The sequence below is a fragment of the Anomaloglossus baeobatrachus genome, chromosome 1 (assembly GCF_048569485.1).
Source record: "Anomaloglossus baeobatrachus isolate aAnoBae1 chromosome 1, aAnoBae1.hap1, whole genome shotgun sequence".
In the NCBI taxonomy this organism is placed as follows: domain Eukaryota; kingdom Metazoa; phylum Chordata; class Amphibia; order Anura; family Aromobatidae; genus Anomaloglossus; species Anomaloglossus baeobatrachus.
In genome coordinates, this window is record NC_134353.1 from 941,403,676 (window position 1) to 941,421,338 (window position 17,663).

Genomic DNA, 17,663 nt, shown 5'->3' on the forward strand with positions numbered 1-17,663 from the left:
ACCTTGTCTGTACTGTCCGCAAACATTCGGTAAATCCACTTGCTGACTTATTTTCTGGTATTCCCGCAGAGACTCTCGGAGCATTAACTCTTTATCAAATTTACTCTGCGCCTGGCGGGAACGCTGCAAAAGCTCATTTGCCTGCAATACAACAACAACAAAAAAAAAAATAAAAAATAAAAAGAATGTTGTTGCCCTTAATAAACGATTATGCAAGTAATTAACAATATTTTAATAAAAAAAACCTCCCAAACCCCTACTCCTGCCCGTCTGCTTGTACCTTCGAGCACGTGGCATCATCGGGGCTGTAGAAGAGCGGGCAGACTTCTTGCAGGCGAGTGCTGATTCCATCCACGGAGGCGTTATCGTGTATATAGTGATTGATCAGCGAGGCCACCAGGGCTCCGGTCAACTCCTTGTCTCGGGTCACTAGATCCCGGAAGGAGTTTATCTTCAGTTGCTCCTGCAGGTCCTGGTATTGAAAGCAAAAGGCAATCACAAGCTTCAAATTACAGAAAAAAACGGATTTTTGTGTACTCACCGTAAAATCGTTTTCTCTTAGCCATCATTGGGGGACACAGGACCATGGGTGTTATGCTGCCTATCCATAGGAGGACACTAAGTAGATGCAAAAGCATAGCTCCTCCTCTGCAGTATACACCCCCTGGCCGGGCCAGGCAACCTCAGTTTTAGTACACAAGCAGTAGGAGAAAAAAAACAGTAAAAACTTCTCAACAAAGGAACATGAGAAAAGAAGAGTCATAACCAAATAAGGTACTGAGAGAACCAAGGCCCCGCAGGGCAACAGGGTGGGTGCTGTGTCCCCCAATGATGGCTAAGAGAAAACGAATTAACGGTGAGTACACAAAAATCCGTTTTTCTCTGACGCCTCATTGGGGACACAGGACCATGGGACGTCCTAAAGCAGTCCATGGGTGGGAAAAATAAAAAAGACAACGCAACCCAAGGACTAGGAACCAGTCCCAGACAGCCTGGAGCGCCTACTGAGAGAGATGCTCTACTGCCGTTTGCAGAATTTTCCTACCCAGATTTGCCTCAGTTGAAACCTGGGTATGGACTCTGTAATGCTTTGAAAACGTATGTAGGCTAGACCAGGTCGCAGCCTTACACACCTGTTCCACTGAAGCCTGATGCCGAATGGCCCACGAAGTGCCAACTGCTCGCGTGGAATGACCCACAGCCCACTAGGAATGGGCTTGAGTTGCAAGCGGTAGACTTCCTGGATCGTAGAGCGAATCCAGCGAGCCAGAGTCGCCTTTGAAGCTGACTGTCCCTTCTTAGGCCCCTCAGGCATTGACGAACAAAGAGTCAGTTTTCCTAAAGGGGGCTGTCCTGGATATGTAATATCTGAGAGCTCTGACGAGGTCTAACGAATGCAGAGACCTTTCCACCCTATGAACTGGGTGTGGACAAAAGGAAGGCAGAACAATGTCCTCGTTCAAATGAAACGGGGTAAGAACCTTTGGCAGGAAATCCGGAAGGGGGCGCAGAACCACCTTGTCCTGGTGAAAGATCAGAAAAGGCTCGCAGCAAGAGAGTGCTGCTAGCTCCGAAACCCATCTGATGGACGTAATTGCCACCAGGAATGTTACCTTCCAGGACAGAAGAGCAAGGGAGGATTCCTTGAGGGGTTCAAAGGGAGACCTCTGGAGACCGTCCAGAACGAGGTTGAGGTCCCATGGTTCCAGCGGCCGTTTGTACAGGGGAACTAGATGGGAAACGCCCTGGAGGAAGGTCTTGACTTGCGGTTTTTGAGCAAGGCGGCATTGGTAGAAGATTGAGAGCGCTGAGACCTGCCCTTTAAGGGAACAGAGCCAACCCCGCTTGCAAGCCAGACTGTAGAAAGTCGAGAATTCTGGGGTTGGCCAGAGGCATAGGCTGGACGTTAGTTTCCCTGCACCACGAAAGGAAGATTTTCCACGTACGGTGGTAAATGCGGGATGAAGTAGGCTTTCGGGCGCTGATCATGGTGGAAATAACTGCGGGGGAGAATCCCGCTCTTGTTAATACCCAGGTCTCAATGGCCATGCCGTCAGCTTCAGGGCTCTGGAGTTCTGATGGGAAATGGGCCCTTGAGTCAGCAAGTCTGGGATGTCTGGAAGGCGCCATGGTGCGTCTGTGAGCATTTGTACTAATTCGGCGTACCAGGCGCGCCTGGGCCAGTCCGGTGCTATCAGTATCACCGGGACTCCCTGCCTTGATCTTCCTGATTACCCGCGGCAGCAGGGGTAGAGGTGGAAATATGTAAGGCAGGCGGAAGTGGTGCCAGGAGCAGACTAGAGCATCCGCGCCAATGGACTGCGGGTTGCGTGACCTGGCTATGAACGCGGGTACCTTTGCATTCAACCTTGAGGCCATTAGGTCCACGTCTGGTGTGCCCCAGCGAGTGCAGATGTGTAGAAACACATCTGGGTGGAGAGACCATTCCCCGGCGGCCAGGCCTTGGCGACTTAGAATGTCTGCTGCCCAGTTCTCTACCCCCGGTATGTGTACCGCTGATATCACTGATCCCGACGATTCGGCCCAGCTGAGGATCTTGTGGGCCTCGAGATAAGCCGCTTTGCTGCGGGAGCCCCCCTGCCGATTGATATAGGCTACAGCTGTCGCATTGTCCGATTGGACTCGATTCTGACGACCCGCTAGCAGAGGGCAGAACGCTCTGAGCGCGAGGAAGATCGCGCAGAGTTCCAGGATGTTTATGGGTAGGAAAGACTCCTGGGGCGTCCAACGTCCTTGAGCAGTGTGGTGCCGGTACACTGCTCCCCAGCCTAGGAGGCTGGCGTCCGTGGTCAGGACCAGCCAGTTCATTGGGAGAAAAGATCTCCCCTTCGATAGGGATGAGGACCGAAGCCACCAGCGGAGTGCGTACCTGACTGAAGGCGTCAGGTGAAGATGTCTGTCAAGGGAGAAGGGACTCTTGTCCCAGGCCGCTAGAAGGGCTAGCTGCAGTGGGCAGAGGTGCAGTTGAGCAAAGGGTACTGCTTCCATAGCTGCCACCATCCTGCCGAGCACTTTCATGCTGAATCGAATGGAGGGAGACGGAGGACGTAGAAGGCAGCGTACCGCTCGTTGAAGAGCGGTCGCCTTGTACTGAGGGAGAAGGATCAAGCCCCGACGAGTGTCCAGGGACATGCCCAGGAAGGTGATGGATCGTGATGGGATCGGGGATGATTTGTCCAGAGTCAGTAGCCACCCTAAGCGGGATCGGGTGTCCACAGTGATCTGCATGCTGGTTGAGCAGTTGCGGAAAGAGGGGGCCTTGATGAGGAGGTCGTCCAAGTAAGGGAGAACGACTACTCCCCTGGCGTGAAGGACGCTCATGGCGGCCGCCATGACTTTGGTGAAGACCCTTGGTGCGGTGGCAAGGCTGAAGGGTAGAGCTACGAATTGAAAGTGGGAGTCCTGAATTGCGAAGCGGAGGAACTTTTGGTGATCTGGGGCGATGGGTATGTGCAGGTACGCGTCCTTGATATCTAAGGCGAGGAATTCCCCTTCAACCATGGATACAATAATGGACCTTAGGGACTCCATTTTGAATCTCCGTACGTGCACGTTTGTTTAGGTGTTTGAGGTCCAGGATGGGTGGAACTGACCCATCCTTTTTGGGGACCACAAAGAGGTTGGAATAAAAACCCCCAAACTTCTCGTCGTCTGGGACAGGTATTATCACTCCTGCTGTTTGGAGCGAGTGGATTAGTGAGAAAAAAGCTTCGCGTCGTTTGAGTCTTTAGGGGTTTGAGAGAAAGAACCGACTCGGGAGTCAGGTCCGAAATTCTATGTGGTAACCGGAAGACACAAGGTGTCTGAGGCGGCAGCCCAGATGTGATGAAAGAGCCGCAGTCGACCTCCTACAATGAGTGTGTCTTCCGGGGCGCCGAAGGAGTCATGAGGGGGGAAAACGTCGTGGCCGAGTCTCCCTAGTCCTGGACTGTTTCTGTCTAGACTGCCATGACGAAGTGGGTTTCGGGGAGAGCTGAGAAGGTCTGTCCCTGCGTAGTCCGCGGCTGGTGGCGGGGATAGCACGGGATGTCGAGCAACCAAATGAGTTCCGAAAGGAGCGGAACAAGGACTGTGGACGTCTGGTGAAGGACGTCCTGGACTTCAGCTGGGGGAGGGAGGTACGCTTTCCTCCCGTGGCGTCAGAAATGAGCTTGTCCAGACGTTCGCCAAACAATCGGTCTGGAAAAAAGGGAAGGCCCGTGAGAGACTTCTTGGAGGCAGAGTCCGCTCGCTATTGTCGGAGCCAGAGAGCTCTATCGATGGCTATGGTATTTGAGGTGGCAAACGCTGCGCAGGTAGCAGCGTCCATGGAGGCCTGGATGAGGTACTCCGCCGCAGCGGCAATTTGAGCTGTTACCTCTGTGAAGGTATGAGTGAACTGGGATTCCTCAAGCGAAGTGTTAAGGGAGTCTGCCCAGACCGAGATCGCCTTTGCGACCCACACAGAGGCAAAAGGAGGGCGAGAGGGAGGAACCCGCAGCCTCAAAAGCAGAGCGGGCGAGGTGCTCCACCTGTCTGTCGGGTCCTTGATGGAGGAACCATTGGGTAAAGACAGGAGCGTCTTTGTGGTAAGGCGGGAGACCGGGGGGGGGGTCGACCGAGGGCGGATCGGCCCAGCCCTTAGGGGCAGGTGAGGCAAAAGGGTACCGGGACTCCATGAGTTTTCGGTTACCGAAGCGCCTGTCAGGCTTCTCCCTTTGCTTTGTGAGGATATCCTGAAACTCTGGGTGATCAGCGAAAACCTTTTGGGGTTTCCTTGCCCTCTTAAAGGAGACCGCATGGTCAGTGGTAGTGGATGGGGGATCCTCCACATGCAGAGTTTGGTTGATTGCTGCTATAAGGGAGTCTATTGCAGTTTGATCATCTGGGGAGGCTGAAACCAAGGAATCCTCCTGGTACAAACAGCATTCTCTTTTCTCCAGCTCTTCAGAAGCTGTGGAGCGTGTGGGAGAGCCTGCACTGTGTGCTCCCGAGGGAGAGCCCGCTGGAGACACCCAGCCGTGTGCTCTTTTCCTGATCCCTGCAACCGGTGAAGCATGTGCCCAGATTACCTCAGAAGGATCCTCCATAGGGGTATGCTCAGGCTGCGTTCCGTCCAGGGACCCAGAAGGGTGTGGAGGACGACATTGCATAGCCAGAACCAGGTTCTGTGACAGTTTTTCCATGGATTGGGACAGAAACTGTGCCAATTTCGGTGGGCTGGGGGCCCTAGGCTCTGGCCTGCCGGTTGCGGCGGTGGTGGCAGGGGGGTCTTGGGGGGCTATAGGGGCACAGGACTCACTGAGAGAAGAGGTGTGTTTACGTGGTAGCTCAGCGTGGCAGGCAGTGCAGGCTGAATAATAGACTATGTGGGCCTTAGTACTCTTAGTGCCCTTAGATTTCTGCATGTTCCTAATAGGAATATGCCAGTAGGGGGAGCAATGCTCAGCAGAGCTACAAGTGAAGCAAGCACCTCACCAGAATCAGCCGATGGCTCAGGAAGGATTAAGATCTATGAAGATCTTCGCACGCTTTCCTGGGGGGGGCGGGGCTTATAGCGGCCGCGGGGGGGGCTTAGCGCTAAAAGAGCGGGAAGATGAGTCAGTGTGCCCCCCCCTGCTGTGGGTAGTAAAAAAAAAAAAAAACAGCGGGAAGAGAGCTTCTGATAGTTTTCCTCCCTCTCCCTCTAGTCAGCACACAGCCTGTCACTGGTGGTTATCAGCCGGCTTTTTCTGCTAGAGCAAACAGAGCAAATAAAACAGCGTGAGTCCCTGAGCCCTGGGCCCTCCCCCTGCCACCGGGAAATTATCTGCAGGACTTTCTGCAAACAGGAGTGACTTCCCCCTCCTCCAGCCAGCAAGCTAGAGAAAAGTTAACACTGTGTGTGCAGGATCCTTGCTCCTTGCACATAATAAATACTGTAAATGTCCTGGGGCCTTCCCTGCAGCGTCTTTTCTCCCTTTGTCTGGGAAACCAGTCAGGGGGGATCTCACCTTAAAACACTGCTTTCCAGGCAGTGAAAATAGCAGAGTCAGCTTGCTGTGTCGGTGTCATGTTCAACTCAGAGCCTGCAGAGAGGGGCTGAGGAATTGGGCTATAGGGCACAGGCCTCTACCTTGAGCTTTGGAAAATCGGTGTCTGTGGAACCCGTCGTCCAGCCCAGGATCCAGCGTCGCAGGAGGGGGTACGTGGAGGCGACACTCCACGTTCCCGCCCGTTGATGGTAGTGGGAGATCGGTCTCAAAAGGAAACCGTCGCCCTCAAAAAATAACAAACCTTCAAAGGAAGTGCCTCCTACAGACACTAAGCTAAAACTGAGCTTGCCGGGTGTAAACTGCAGAGGAGGAGCTATGCTCTTGCATCTACTTAGTGTCCTACTATGGATAGGCAGCATAACACCCATGGTCCTGTGTCCCCCAATGAGGCGTCAGAGAAATGTATTAATATATTTATTATATAAAATACTATTTATTAATTTATTATTTAATATTATTCTATTTATGTGTATTTTAATACATTTATATGTATTATTATATTTATATATGCATATATTTTTTTTTCTACCAAAATTTTCTACCATATATACCATATTTCTTTATCGTTCCTATGGGAGACCCAGACATTGGGTGTATAGCTTCTGCCTCCGGAGGACACACAAAGTACTACACTAAAAAGTGTAGCTCCTCCCTCTGAGCATATACACCCCCTGGATAACCAGATCTAGCCAGTTCATCTGATTTTTCATTTTTGGAAAGTTTTTGAAGAAAAGCGGGTCCAAGCCTGGACTCCCGGCATGTCCCTTCTCACCCCACTGTGTCGGCGGTGCTGTTAAGGTTGATTTACAAGGCTGGAGTCTTACATGCCGCGCTCCTTCACCATCCCTCGGGCTCTGGCTTGAAGTGGGAGCCAGCACGGTTCTCCTTGCTTTGCAGGAGACCGGTCTCCATCCGCAGCCCTTCAGGATCCTGCTGGACGGAGCACTCATCCCCAGGGACTTGGAACCCTGCGTCTCAGCAAGCTAAGTACCGGAGACGTTTATATTCGGGGGGTCCCGGTACTTTATTATGGTGGGAGTGTGCTGTGTAACTTTTGTGACATTTCCGGACGGTTCTCTGGCTGTCAACTGAGAACCGCGCCGATGGTGCCTGCGCGCCGGCCGCATCGCTTAAATTTAGGCCCCGGCTTCGCCGGAGGCCTACTTTCGATTTCACTGCCCTCGCATGTCAATCATGCAGAGGGACAGTGCGGCTCCGCCCAGCAGCCGTTCGGCACAGGGGAGGGACACTCCTCTCTGAGTACATGTCCCCTCCCCTGTAAATCTCCTTGGCCCTCCAGATCCCGCTCTCAGAGCAGGTCCAGCCCCCTCTCCTCGCTCCGGCGCCATTTTCTCAGCGTTTTTCTCTGGATCAGCGCTGGCTGCAGCATCCCTGCTAAGCTGCTTGGGGGTCCGGGCTGTGGGATCTGGAGGGCACACAAACGGTCTGGTAAGCCACAACCTCCGGTTGTGGACCTTCTTATATACTCTCTGGGGGTCATTCTGGCTCAGAGCCCCCACTTCAGCAGCATGTCTCACACGAGGAGCAAGGCTGCAAGGCTGTACTCAATATGCACTGCATGTGAGCTCGTGCTGCCTGAACCGAGCACATATCCACATTGTGATGCCTGCTCTAACCTGACAATGCCTCAGCCTGGAATCGCACCCACAGTGGTCCGACCGGCTGCTCCGGCTCCGGTGGCTGAACCCCCGGCTTGGGTAGAATCCTTCTCTAGGTCAATCTCCCAGTCTTTTGCCGACTCCATGGGACAGCTGTCCCGGACTTTGCTGAACATGCATCAGCCCCCTTCTCAGGGCGCCTCTGCTGCTAGGGCTCTCTCAGCAGAGCTCACAGAGGATTCGTCATCTGGTCCCAGACCCCGTCCTCCTAAAAGGAGACGCAGGGTCCCCTCGCCTTCCTCGTCCCGCGGCTCTGATTCACGAGCTGACTCGCAGGACGAGGAGGATGCCTTTACTGGGGGCTCGGACGCTATCTCCATGTGCCCCATTGATCTGTCCGAAAGTGACGCAGATGTTAGTAATTTGATTGCGTCCATTAATTCTGTACTGGACCTCAATCCGCCAGTATCAGAGGAGCAACCCCCTCTGGCAGAAAAGCACCAGTTTACCTTGCCTAAGAGGACAAGGAGTGTGTTCTTTAACCACTCCAGTTTTCAGGCCACTGTGACCAAGCCTAGGGCCTGTCCTGACAAACGCTTCCCAAAGCGTGGTTCTGATGACCGTTTTCCCTTTCCACCTGAGGTGGTCAAGGAGTGGGCTTCATTCACCAAAGGTAGACCCTCCGGTGTCTAGACTCTCAGCCCGGACCGTTGTATCAGTGGCTGATGGCACCTCTCTTAAGGATTCCACTGACCGCCAGGTTGACCTTCTGGCCAAATCTGTATATGAGGCGGCTGGGGCCTCGTTCTCCCCATCTTTTGCAGCAGTGTGGGCTCTCAAGGCCATCTCTGCTTCTCTAGAGGAGATGCATTCCCTCACCAGGGAATCTATGCCCGAAATGGTTGCCTTAACTTCCCAAGCTTCAGCTTTTTCATCCTATGCCATGTCTGCCATGCTGGAGGCTTCTCACCGCACTGCGGTGGCTTCGGCTAATTCCCTCGCTATCCGCAGGATCTTGTGGCTTCGAGAGTGGAAGGCAGATGCTTCTTCAAAGAAGTACCTTGCTGGGCTCCCATTTGCTGGATCCAGGCTATTCGGTGAACAACTGGATGAAATTATTAAGGAAGCTACTGGCGGGAAGAGTACTTCCATGCCACAAACTAAAACCAGGAAACCTGCCCAGGGTAGGAACCAGTCGAGGTTTCGTTCCTTTCGTTCCTCCAATTGGTCATCCTCTAAGCCCTCGGCCTCGTCCACTAACTCAGTCAAGGACCAAAAACCCAACTGGCGCACAAAGGCGCATCCACAAAAGACCGCAGGAGCTGCTGCCACTAAGGCAGCCTCCTCTTGACTATCTGACCGCGCCAGCAACGTCCTTAGTCAGTGGCAGGCTCTCCCACTTTGGCGACGTGTGGTTTCAACACGTCTCCGATCAGTGGGTGCGGGATATCATCTCCCACGGCTACAGGATAGAATTCTCTTCCAGCCCGCCAAACAGATTTTTTCTGTCAACTCACCCCTGCTCCAAGGCCGCCGCCTTCTCTCAGGCCGTGGCATCCTTGCAGGCCAACGGAGTAATTGTTCCGGTTCCCGCCCGGAAACCGTTCAGAGGTTTCTACTCAAATCTCTTCCTAGTCCCCAAAAAGGACGGTTCCTTCCGGCCCATCCTGGATCTCAAGCTTCTCAACAAGCATGTTCAGGTGCGGCATTTTCGCATGGAGTCTCTGCGATCAGTCATTGCCTCAATGACCCAAGGAGATTTCCTGGCATCCATCGACATCAGAGATGCCTATCTGCATGTGCCAATTGCAGTTTCACACCAGCGTTGGCTACGTTTTGCAATCGGAGAGGAACATTTCCAATTCGTGGCTCTCCCCTTCGGGTTAGCCACGGCCCCTCGAGTATTCACCAAGGTCATGGCAGCAGTGGTTGCGGTTCTGCATCTCCAGGGGTTGGCAGTGATTCCTTACCTGGACGACCTTCTAGTCAAGGCTTCATCCAGCGCAGACTGTCAGCGGAGTGTCTCGCTCACTCTCGCCACTCTAACCCAATTCGGGTGGCTTGTCAATCTGCCCAAATCCACTCTGACTCCGACCCAGAGGCTCACGTACCTAGGGATGCAGTTCGAGACTCTGCCGGCACTTGTGAAGCTGCCCTTAGTCAAACAGCAGTCCCTCCATCTGGCGGTGCGCTCTCTGCTGAGGCCCCGCCGTCATTCCATCAGGCACCTGATGCAGGTGCTGGGTCAGATGGTGGCATCAATGGAGGCTGTTCCCTTTGCCCAGTTCCATCTGCGTCCTCTGCAGCTGGACATTCTCCGCTGTTGGGACAAGCGGACTTCCTCCTTGCACAGGCTAGTGGCTCTGTCGCCACAGACCAGGGGCTCCCTTCAGTGGTGGCTTCGGCCCCTCTCTCTGCCTCAGGGACGCTCCTTCCTGGCCCCATCCTGGGTGATCCTCCCACGGATGCCAGTCTATCCGGCTGGGGAGCGGTATGTCTCTACCACCGAGCACAGGGCACTTGGACTCCGTCCGAGTCAGCCCTCTCGATCAATGTGCTGGAAACCAGAGCTGTGCTTCTGGCTCTCCTAGCCTTTCACCACCTTTTGGCGGGCAAGCACATCCGAGTCCAGTCAGACAACGCGACAGCGGTTGCCTACATCAATCACCAAGGCGGGACACGCAGCCGCCTGGCAATGTTGGAGGTTCAACGCATTTTTCAATGAACGGAGGACTCCAAGTCCACCATATCCGCAGTCCACATCCCAGGCGTGGAAAACTGGGAAGCAGATTATCTCAGCCGTCAAACCGTGGACAGTGGCGAGTGGTCCCTGCATCCGGCAGTGTTTCAGTCAATCTGCCGCAAGTGGGGCACTCCGGAAGTGGATCTAATGGCATCCCGGCACATCAACAAGGTTCCGGTTTACGTGGCTCGCTCCCACGATCCTCAGGCCCTTGCAGCGGACGCTCTGGTTCAAGATTGGGCAAGAGAGCTAGAGGGGGAAACACGTAGGACAGACGAAACTGGGACCAGAGTTCTGCGCAAGATCAGAATGGAGGGCCGTCTGGTCATCCTCATTGCACCGGACTGGCCCAGGCGAGCTTGGTACCCAGACCTGCTCCATCTGTCCGTAGAGGTGCCGTGGCATCTTCCGGACCGTCCAGACCTTCTCTCACAAGGTCCGTTTTTCCGCCAGAATTCTGCGGCTCTCAGATTGACGGCGTGGCTCTTGAGTCCTGGATCTTGACGGCTTCTGGTATTCCTCCTGAAGTCATCTCCACTATGACTCGGGCTCGGAAGTCTTCCTCGGCCAAAATCTATCACAGGACCTGGAGAATTTTCCTGTCCTGGTGTCGCTCTTCCGGCCATGCTCCTTGGCCTTTTTCCTTGCCGACCCTTCTGTCCTTTCTACAGTCCGGTCTGCAGCTAGGACTATCCCTCAATTTCCTCAAGGGACAAGTCTCGGCTCTGTCAGTGCTGTTCCAGCGGCGTATCGCCCGGCTGGCTCAGGTGCGCACCTTCATGCAGGGCGCGTCTCACATCATTCCGCCTTACCGGCAGCCCTTGGATCCCTGGGACCTCAATCTGGTCCTCACGGCCTTGCAGAAACCCCCCTTTGAGCCTCTTAGGGAGGTTTCTTTGTCTCGTCTTTCACAGAAAGTGGTCTTTCTAGTGGCCATAACTTCCCTCAGGAGAGTCTCTGATTTGGCTGCGCTCTCTTCGGAGTCACCTTTTTTGTTTTTTCATCAAGACAAGGTGGTTCTCCGTCCGACTCTGGATTTTCTCCCTAAGGTGGTTTCTCCTTTCCACCTTAACCAGGACATTTCCCTGCCTTCCTTTTGTTCGGCTCCTGTTCATCGCTTTGAAAAAGCGTTGCATACTCTGGATCTGGTGCGGGCGCTCCGGATCTATGTGTCTCGCACCGCTGTTCTTAGGCGGTGCACCTCTCTTTTTGTGCTAACCACAGGTCGGCGTAAGGGCCTCTCGGCTTCTAAGCCGACCTTAGCTCGTTGGATTAGGTCGGCCATATCCGATGCCTACCAGTGTACTCAGGTGCCTCCCCCGCCGAGGATCAAGGCACACTCGACCAGAACTGTCGGTGCCTCTTGGGCTTTCAGGCACCAGGCTACGGCTCAGCAAGTCTGTCAGGCTGCCACTTGGACTAGCCTGCATACCTTTTCAAAGCACTACCAAGTGCATGCTCATGCTTCGGCAGATGCGAGCTTGGGCAGACGCATCCTTCAGGCGGCTGTTGCCCATTTGTGAAGTTAGGCTCCGCCTACTTCTCAGTTTTCTGTTTATTCCCACCCATGGACTGCTTTGAGACGTCCCAATCTCTGGGTCTCCCATAGGAACGGTAAAGAAAGAAGGGAATTTTGTTTACTTACCGTAAATTCCTTTTCTTCTAGCTCCAATTGGGAGACCCAGACAATTGGGTGTATAGCTTCTGCCTCCGGAGGCCACACAAAGTATTACACTGAAAAGTGTAACCCCTCCCCTCTGCCTATACACCCTCCCATGCCTCACGGGCTCCTCAGTTTTGGTGCAAGAGCAGGAAGGAGGAAACTTATAAATTGGTCTAAGGTAAATTCAATCCGAAGGATGTTCGGAGAACTGAAACCAAAGAAACAATTGAACAACAAGCCCGAAGGGAACAGGGGCGGGTGCTGGGTCTCCCAATTGGAGCTAGAAGAAAAGGAATTTACGGTAAGTAAACAAAATTCCCTTCTTCTTTGTCGCTCCATTGGGAGACCCAGACAATTGGGACGTCCAAAAGCAGTCCCTGGGTGGGTAAAAGAATACCTCGATAATAGAGCCGACACGGCTCCCTCTTACAGGTGGGCAACCGCCGCCTGAAGGACTCGCCTACCTAGACTGGCGTCTGCCGAAGCATAGGTATGCACCTGATAATGTTTCGTGAAAGTGTGCAGGCTAGACCAGGTAGCTGCCTGACACAGCTGCTGAGCCGTCGCCCGGTGCCGCAATGCCCAGGACGCACCCACGGCTCTGGTAGAATGGGCTTTCAGCCCTGAAGGAATCGGAAGCCCCGAAGAACGGTAAGCTTCAAGAATCGGTTCCTTGATCCACCGAGCCAAGGTTGACTTGGAAGCCTGCGAACCCTTACGCTGACCGGCGACAAGTACAAAGAGTGCCTCTGAACGGCGCAGGGGCGCTGTGCGAGACACGTAGTACCGGAGTGCTCTCACTAGATCTAATGAGTGCAAATCCTTTTCACATCGGTGAATTGGATTAGGGCAAAAAGAAGGTAAGGTGATATCCTGATTGGATGAAAAGGAGATACCACCTTAGGGAGAAATTCCGGAACAGGACGCAGAACCACCTTATCCTGGTGAAAAACCAGGAAGGGGGCTTTGCATGACAGCGCTGCAAGATCCGACACTCTTCGGAGTGATGTAACTGCCACTAGAAATGCCACCTTCTGCGAAAGACGTGATAAGGAGACATCTCGCAGCGGCTCGAAAGGTGGTTTCTGAAGAGCCGTTAGCACCCTGTAAAGGTCCCAGGGCTCTAGTGGGCGCTTGTAAGGTGGGACTATGTGGCATATTCCTTGCAGGAACGTGCGGACCTGCGGGAGCCTGGCCAGGCGCCTTTGAAAAAATACTGAGAGCGCCGATACTTGTCCCTTGAGAGAGCTTAGTGACAAACCTTTGTCCATTCCAGATTGAAGGAAGGAAAGAAAAAAGGGTAAGGCAAAGGGCCAGGGAGTAAACCCATTCACAAAGCACCAGGACAAGAATATCCGCCAAGTCCTGTAATAGATCTTGGCGGACGTCGGTTTCCTGGCTTGTCTCATAGTGGCAATGACATCCTGAGATAACCCTGACGATGCTAGGAGCCAGGACTCAATGGCCACACAGTCAGGTTGAGGGCCGCAGAATTCAGATGGAAAAACGGCCCTTGTGACATCAAGTCTGTGCGGTCTGGAAGGGCCCATGGTTGACCCACCGTGAGATGCCACAGATCCGGGTACCACGACCGCCTTGGCCAGTCTGGAGCGACGAGAATGGCGCGGCGGCAGTTGGACCCGATCTTGCGTAATATTCTGGGTAGCATCGCCAGAGGAGGAAACACATAAGGCAGTTGAAACTGCGACCAATCCTGTACTTATGCATCCGCCGCCAGAGCTCTGTGAACTGCGGAGATGGTGGATGCTGTGGCTTCCACCCACTGCAGAATTCGCCGTACTTCCTGGAAGGCTTGACGACTGCGAGTGCCGCCCTGGTGATTGATGTAGGCGACTGCAGTGGCGTTGTCCGACTGGATACGGATCTGCCTGCCCTCCAGCCACTGATGGAACGCCAATAGGGCTAGATACACTGCCCTTATCTCCAGAACATTGATCTGAAGGGAAGACTCCCTCGGAGTCCAGGTCCCCTGAGCCCTGTGGTGGAGAAACACTGCTCCCCACCCTGACAGGCTCGCGTCCGTGGTGACTACAGCCCAGGTTGGGGGCAGGAAGGATTTTCCCTGCGATAGAGAAGTGGGAAGAAGCCACCACTGAAGAGACGTCTTGGTTGCCAGGGAAAGAGAGACATTCTTGTCGAGGGAAGTCGATCTCTTGTCCCACTTGTGGAGAATGTCCCATTGGAGTGGGCGTAGATGAAATTGCGCGAAGGGCACTGCCTCCATCGCTGCCACCATCTTCCCTAGGAAGTGCATGAGGCGGCTCATGTAGGACCGCCACAACGGATGCCATGACTTTGGTGAAAACCCGTGGGGCTGTCGCCAAGCCGAAGGCAATGCCACGAACTGAAGGTGTTCGTCCCCTATGGCGAAACGCAAGAAGCGTTGATGTTCGGGTGCGATCGGCACATGGAGATAAGCATCTTTGATGTCGATCGATGCGAGAAAGTCTCCCTGTGACATCGAAGCGATGACCGAGCGGAGAGATTCCATCCTGAACCGTCTGGTGCTCACATGTCTGTTGAGCAGTTTGAGGTCCAGAACAGGACGAAATGAACCGTCCTTCATTGGCACCACGAACAAGTTGGAGTAAAAGCCGCGCCCCTGTTCCTGAGGGGGGACGGGAATCACAACTCCTTCTGTCTTCAGAGCGGCCACTGCCTGAAGAAGTGCGTCGGCCCGAGCAGGGGGGGGGGGGGGAGGTTGTGAAGAAACGAGTTGGAGGACGAGAGATGAACTCTATCCTGTAACCGTGAGACAGAATGTCTCTCACCCATCGGTCTTGAACATGTGGCCACCAGGTGTCGCAAAAGCGGGAGAGCCTGCCACCGACCGAGGATGCGGTTCGGGGATGCCAAGAGTCATGAGGAGGCCGCCTTGGAGGCAGTGCCTCCGGCAGCCTTTTGGGGGCGTGACTTAGACTGCCACGCGTAGGAGTTCCTCTGACCTTTCTCCGGCCTATTGGACGAAGAGGATTGGGACTTGGCGGAGGGGCGAAAGGACCGAAACCTTGATTGTATCTTACGTTGCTGAGGTCGCTTCGGTCTGGACTGGGGTAAGGAGGAGTCTTTTCCCTCTCATCCAATCGTTCTCCAAACAATCGGTCGCCAGAAAACGGCAAACCGGTTAGGAATCTCTTGGAAGCCGAGTCTGCCTTCCATTCGCGCAGCCACATGGCTCTGCGGACTGCCACAGAATTAGCGGATGCGACCGCTGTACGGCTAGCAGAGTCTAGGACTGCCTTCATGGCGTATGAAGAAAACGCCGACGCCTGAGAAGTCAAAGACGCAACCTGCGGAGCAGAAGTACGTGTGACCGCATTAATCTCGGTTAGACAAGCCGAGATAGCTTGGAGTGCCCACACGGCTGCAAAAGCCGGGGCAAAAGACGCGCCCGTGGCTTCATAGATGGATTTCACCAGGAGCTCTATCTGCCTGTCAGTGGCATCTTTTAGCGATGAGCCATCTGCAACCGATACCACAGATCTAGCCGCCAATCTAGAGACTGGAGGATCCACCTTGGGACACTGAGCCTAACCCTTAACTACGTCAGAGGGGAAGGGGTAACGTGTGTCAGCAAGGCGCTTAGTAAAGCGCTTGTCCGGAACCGCTCTGGGTTTCTGGACAGCATCCTTGAAGTTAGAGTGGTCGAAAGACGCACTCCGTGTACGTTTGGGGAACCGAAACTGGTGTTTCTCCTGCTGAGAAGCCGACTCCTCTATAGGTGGAGGTGGGGGAGAAAGATCTAGCACCTGGTTGATGGACGAGATAAGATCATTTACTAAGGCGTCCCCTTCAGGTGTATCAAGGTTGAGGGCAACGTCATGGTCAGAGCCCTGAGCTGCGACCTCCGCCTCGTCCTCCAGCGAGTCCTCCAGCTGGGAACCTGAGCAGCGTGATGAAGCTGATGATTCCAAGCGGGCCCGCTTAGCTGGTCTGGGGCTGTGGACCGTGGAGGAGTCCTCCACGTGAAACCTAGAGCCCACTCCGGGAGCGCGCTGCGGCGTGGACCGAGAGGGACCTGGAGGCGCCGATCCAACAGTGTCCTGGATCTGTGTAAGGACCGGTCTGGACTGCAAGGCTTCTAGCAGCTTGGCAGACCATTTGTCCATAGACTTAGCCATGGATTGTGAAAGTGACTCAAAGAGCTTCTCAGCAAACACTGCAAACTCTGTCCCTGACGCCTGGACAGTGGTAGCATGGGGGTCTACCTGAGCCGAGGAGCCCACAAGTGGTCCTGGCTCCGGCTGAGTCAGTGTAACAGGGGTTGAGCATTGCTCACAGTGAGGGTAGGTGGAACCCGCAGGCAACATAGCCCCACAAGAGGTACAGGTCGCAAGGAAACCCTGTGCCTTAGCGCTCTTGCTCCTTGTGGACGACATGCTGTTGTGTCCCAGGAGAGTGATCACAGAGGGTATAAGGGAAGAGTATACAGCCCGGCCGAACAGAGATCTATATATATATATAAAGATATATAATACGTATCTATTCAGGCAACCCAGGGGGACCAGCACCGGATGACCGGTGTGGCTTACCGACCGCTAAAAAGCGGCGTGTGTGTCCTCCAGATTCCCTGCTCCAGGTCTCCCAGCGGTGAAGAGCTCTTTCCTGATGATTGTCCAGCGCAGAATGTCTGAAAAAATGGCTGCTGGAGCTCTCAGAGGGGGAGTGGAGCGGTGGGCGGCACCAGGAAAAAGTGCGGGAATCTGGGGTCCCTATTGTGATCAAAGAGGGGGGAGGAAGCATACAGGATGCTCCGGCCCTCACTGCCGATGTCAGGACGGCTGTCCCGCCCCTACCCTGACAGACAGGTCCGGGGGCGGGAGTCTTGCCAGTAGGCCGCAACTGGAGCCGGGGACTAAATTTATGACCGCGGCCAACAAGCAGGCGCGGTCGGCGCGGAAGTCCCCCGGCTTTCACGGATCAGCAGCCGCTGTGTGTCCCAGGCAGCGTCCGGTCGGCTGTCCCGCCCCTACCCTGACAGACAGGTCCGGGGGCGAGATTTTGCAAGTAGGCCGCAACTGAAGCCGGGGACTAAATTTATGACCGCGGCCGACAAACAGGCGCGGTCGGCGCGGAAGTCCCCCGGCTTTCACGGCCTAGCAGCCCTTGCAGCGTCCGGGTGCCAGGCGCTCCATGAATCGTCCCCATGGGGACACAGAGTACCTGACAGATGCAGGGCCCGGTCCCTGATAAAGAAAATACTCCGGTCCGGCAGATTCCACACTGGGGCTGCGGAGGGAGCACGGTCCCAGTACCTGGATGACCGCTCAGGATCCCACTTCTCCCAGAGCCCCCAAGGGATGGTGAAGGAAATACGACATGTGGCTCCAGCCTCTGTACCCGCAATGGGTACCTCAACCTTAACAGCACCGCCGACGTAGTGGGGTGAGAAGGGAGCATGCCGGGGGCCCCGTGGGAGCCCTCTTTTCTTCCAACCGATAACATCAGCAGCTGCTGCTGACTAAAATGGGAATGCATGAGTGGATGTGTGCCTCCTTCCACACAAAGCATAAAACTGAGGAGCCCGTGAGGCACGGGAGGGTGTATAGGCAGAGGGGAGGGGTTACACGTTTGAGTGTAAT

The 17,663-nt window shown here is 54.5% G+C and overlaps 1 protein-coding gene across 2 annotated transcripts in view; it reads right to left on the minus strand.

Annotated features, from left to right (window-relative positions):
• NUP155 (nucleoporin 155) overlaps nucleotides 1–17,663 on the minus strand; it is a 181,348-nt gene that overhangs the window by 24,140 nt on the left and 139,545 nt on the right. For both annotated transcript variants that reach the window (XM_075328661.1, XM_075328657.1), the window contains exons 23-24: nucleotides 281–472; nucleotides 3–141 (exon numbers count right to left, since the gene is read on the minus strand). In XM_075328661.1, coding sequence (XP_075184776.1) covers nucleotides 3–141; nucleotides 281–472 — 331 coding nt within the window. The remainder of the gene's footprint in view (nucleotides 1–2; nucleotides 142–280; nucleotides 473–17,663) is intronic.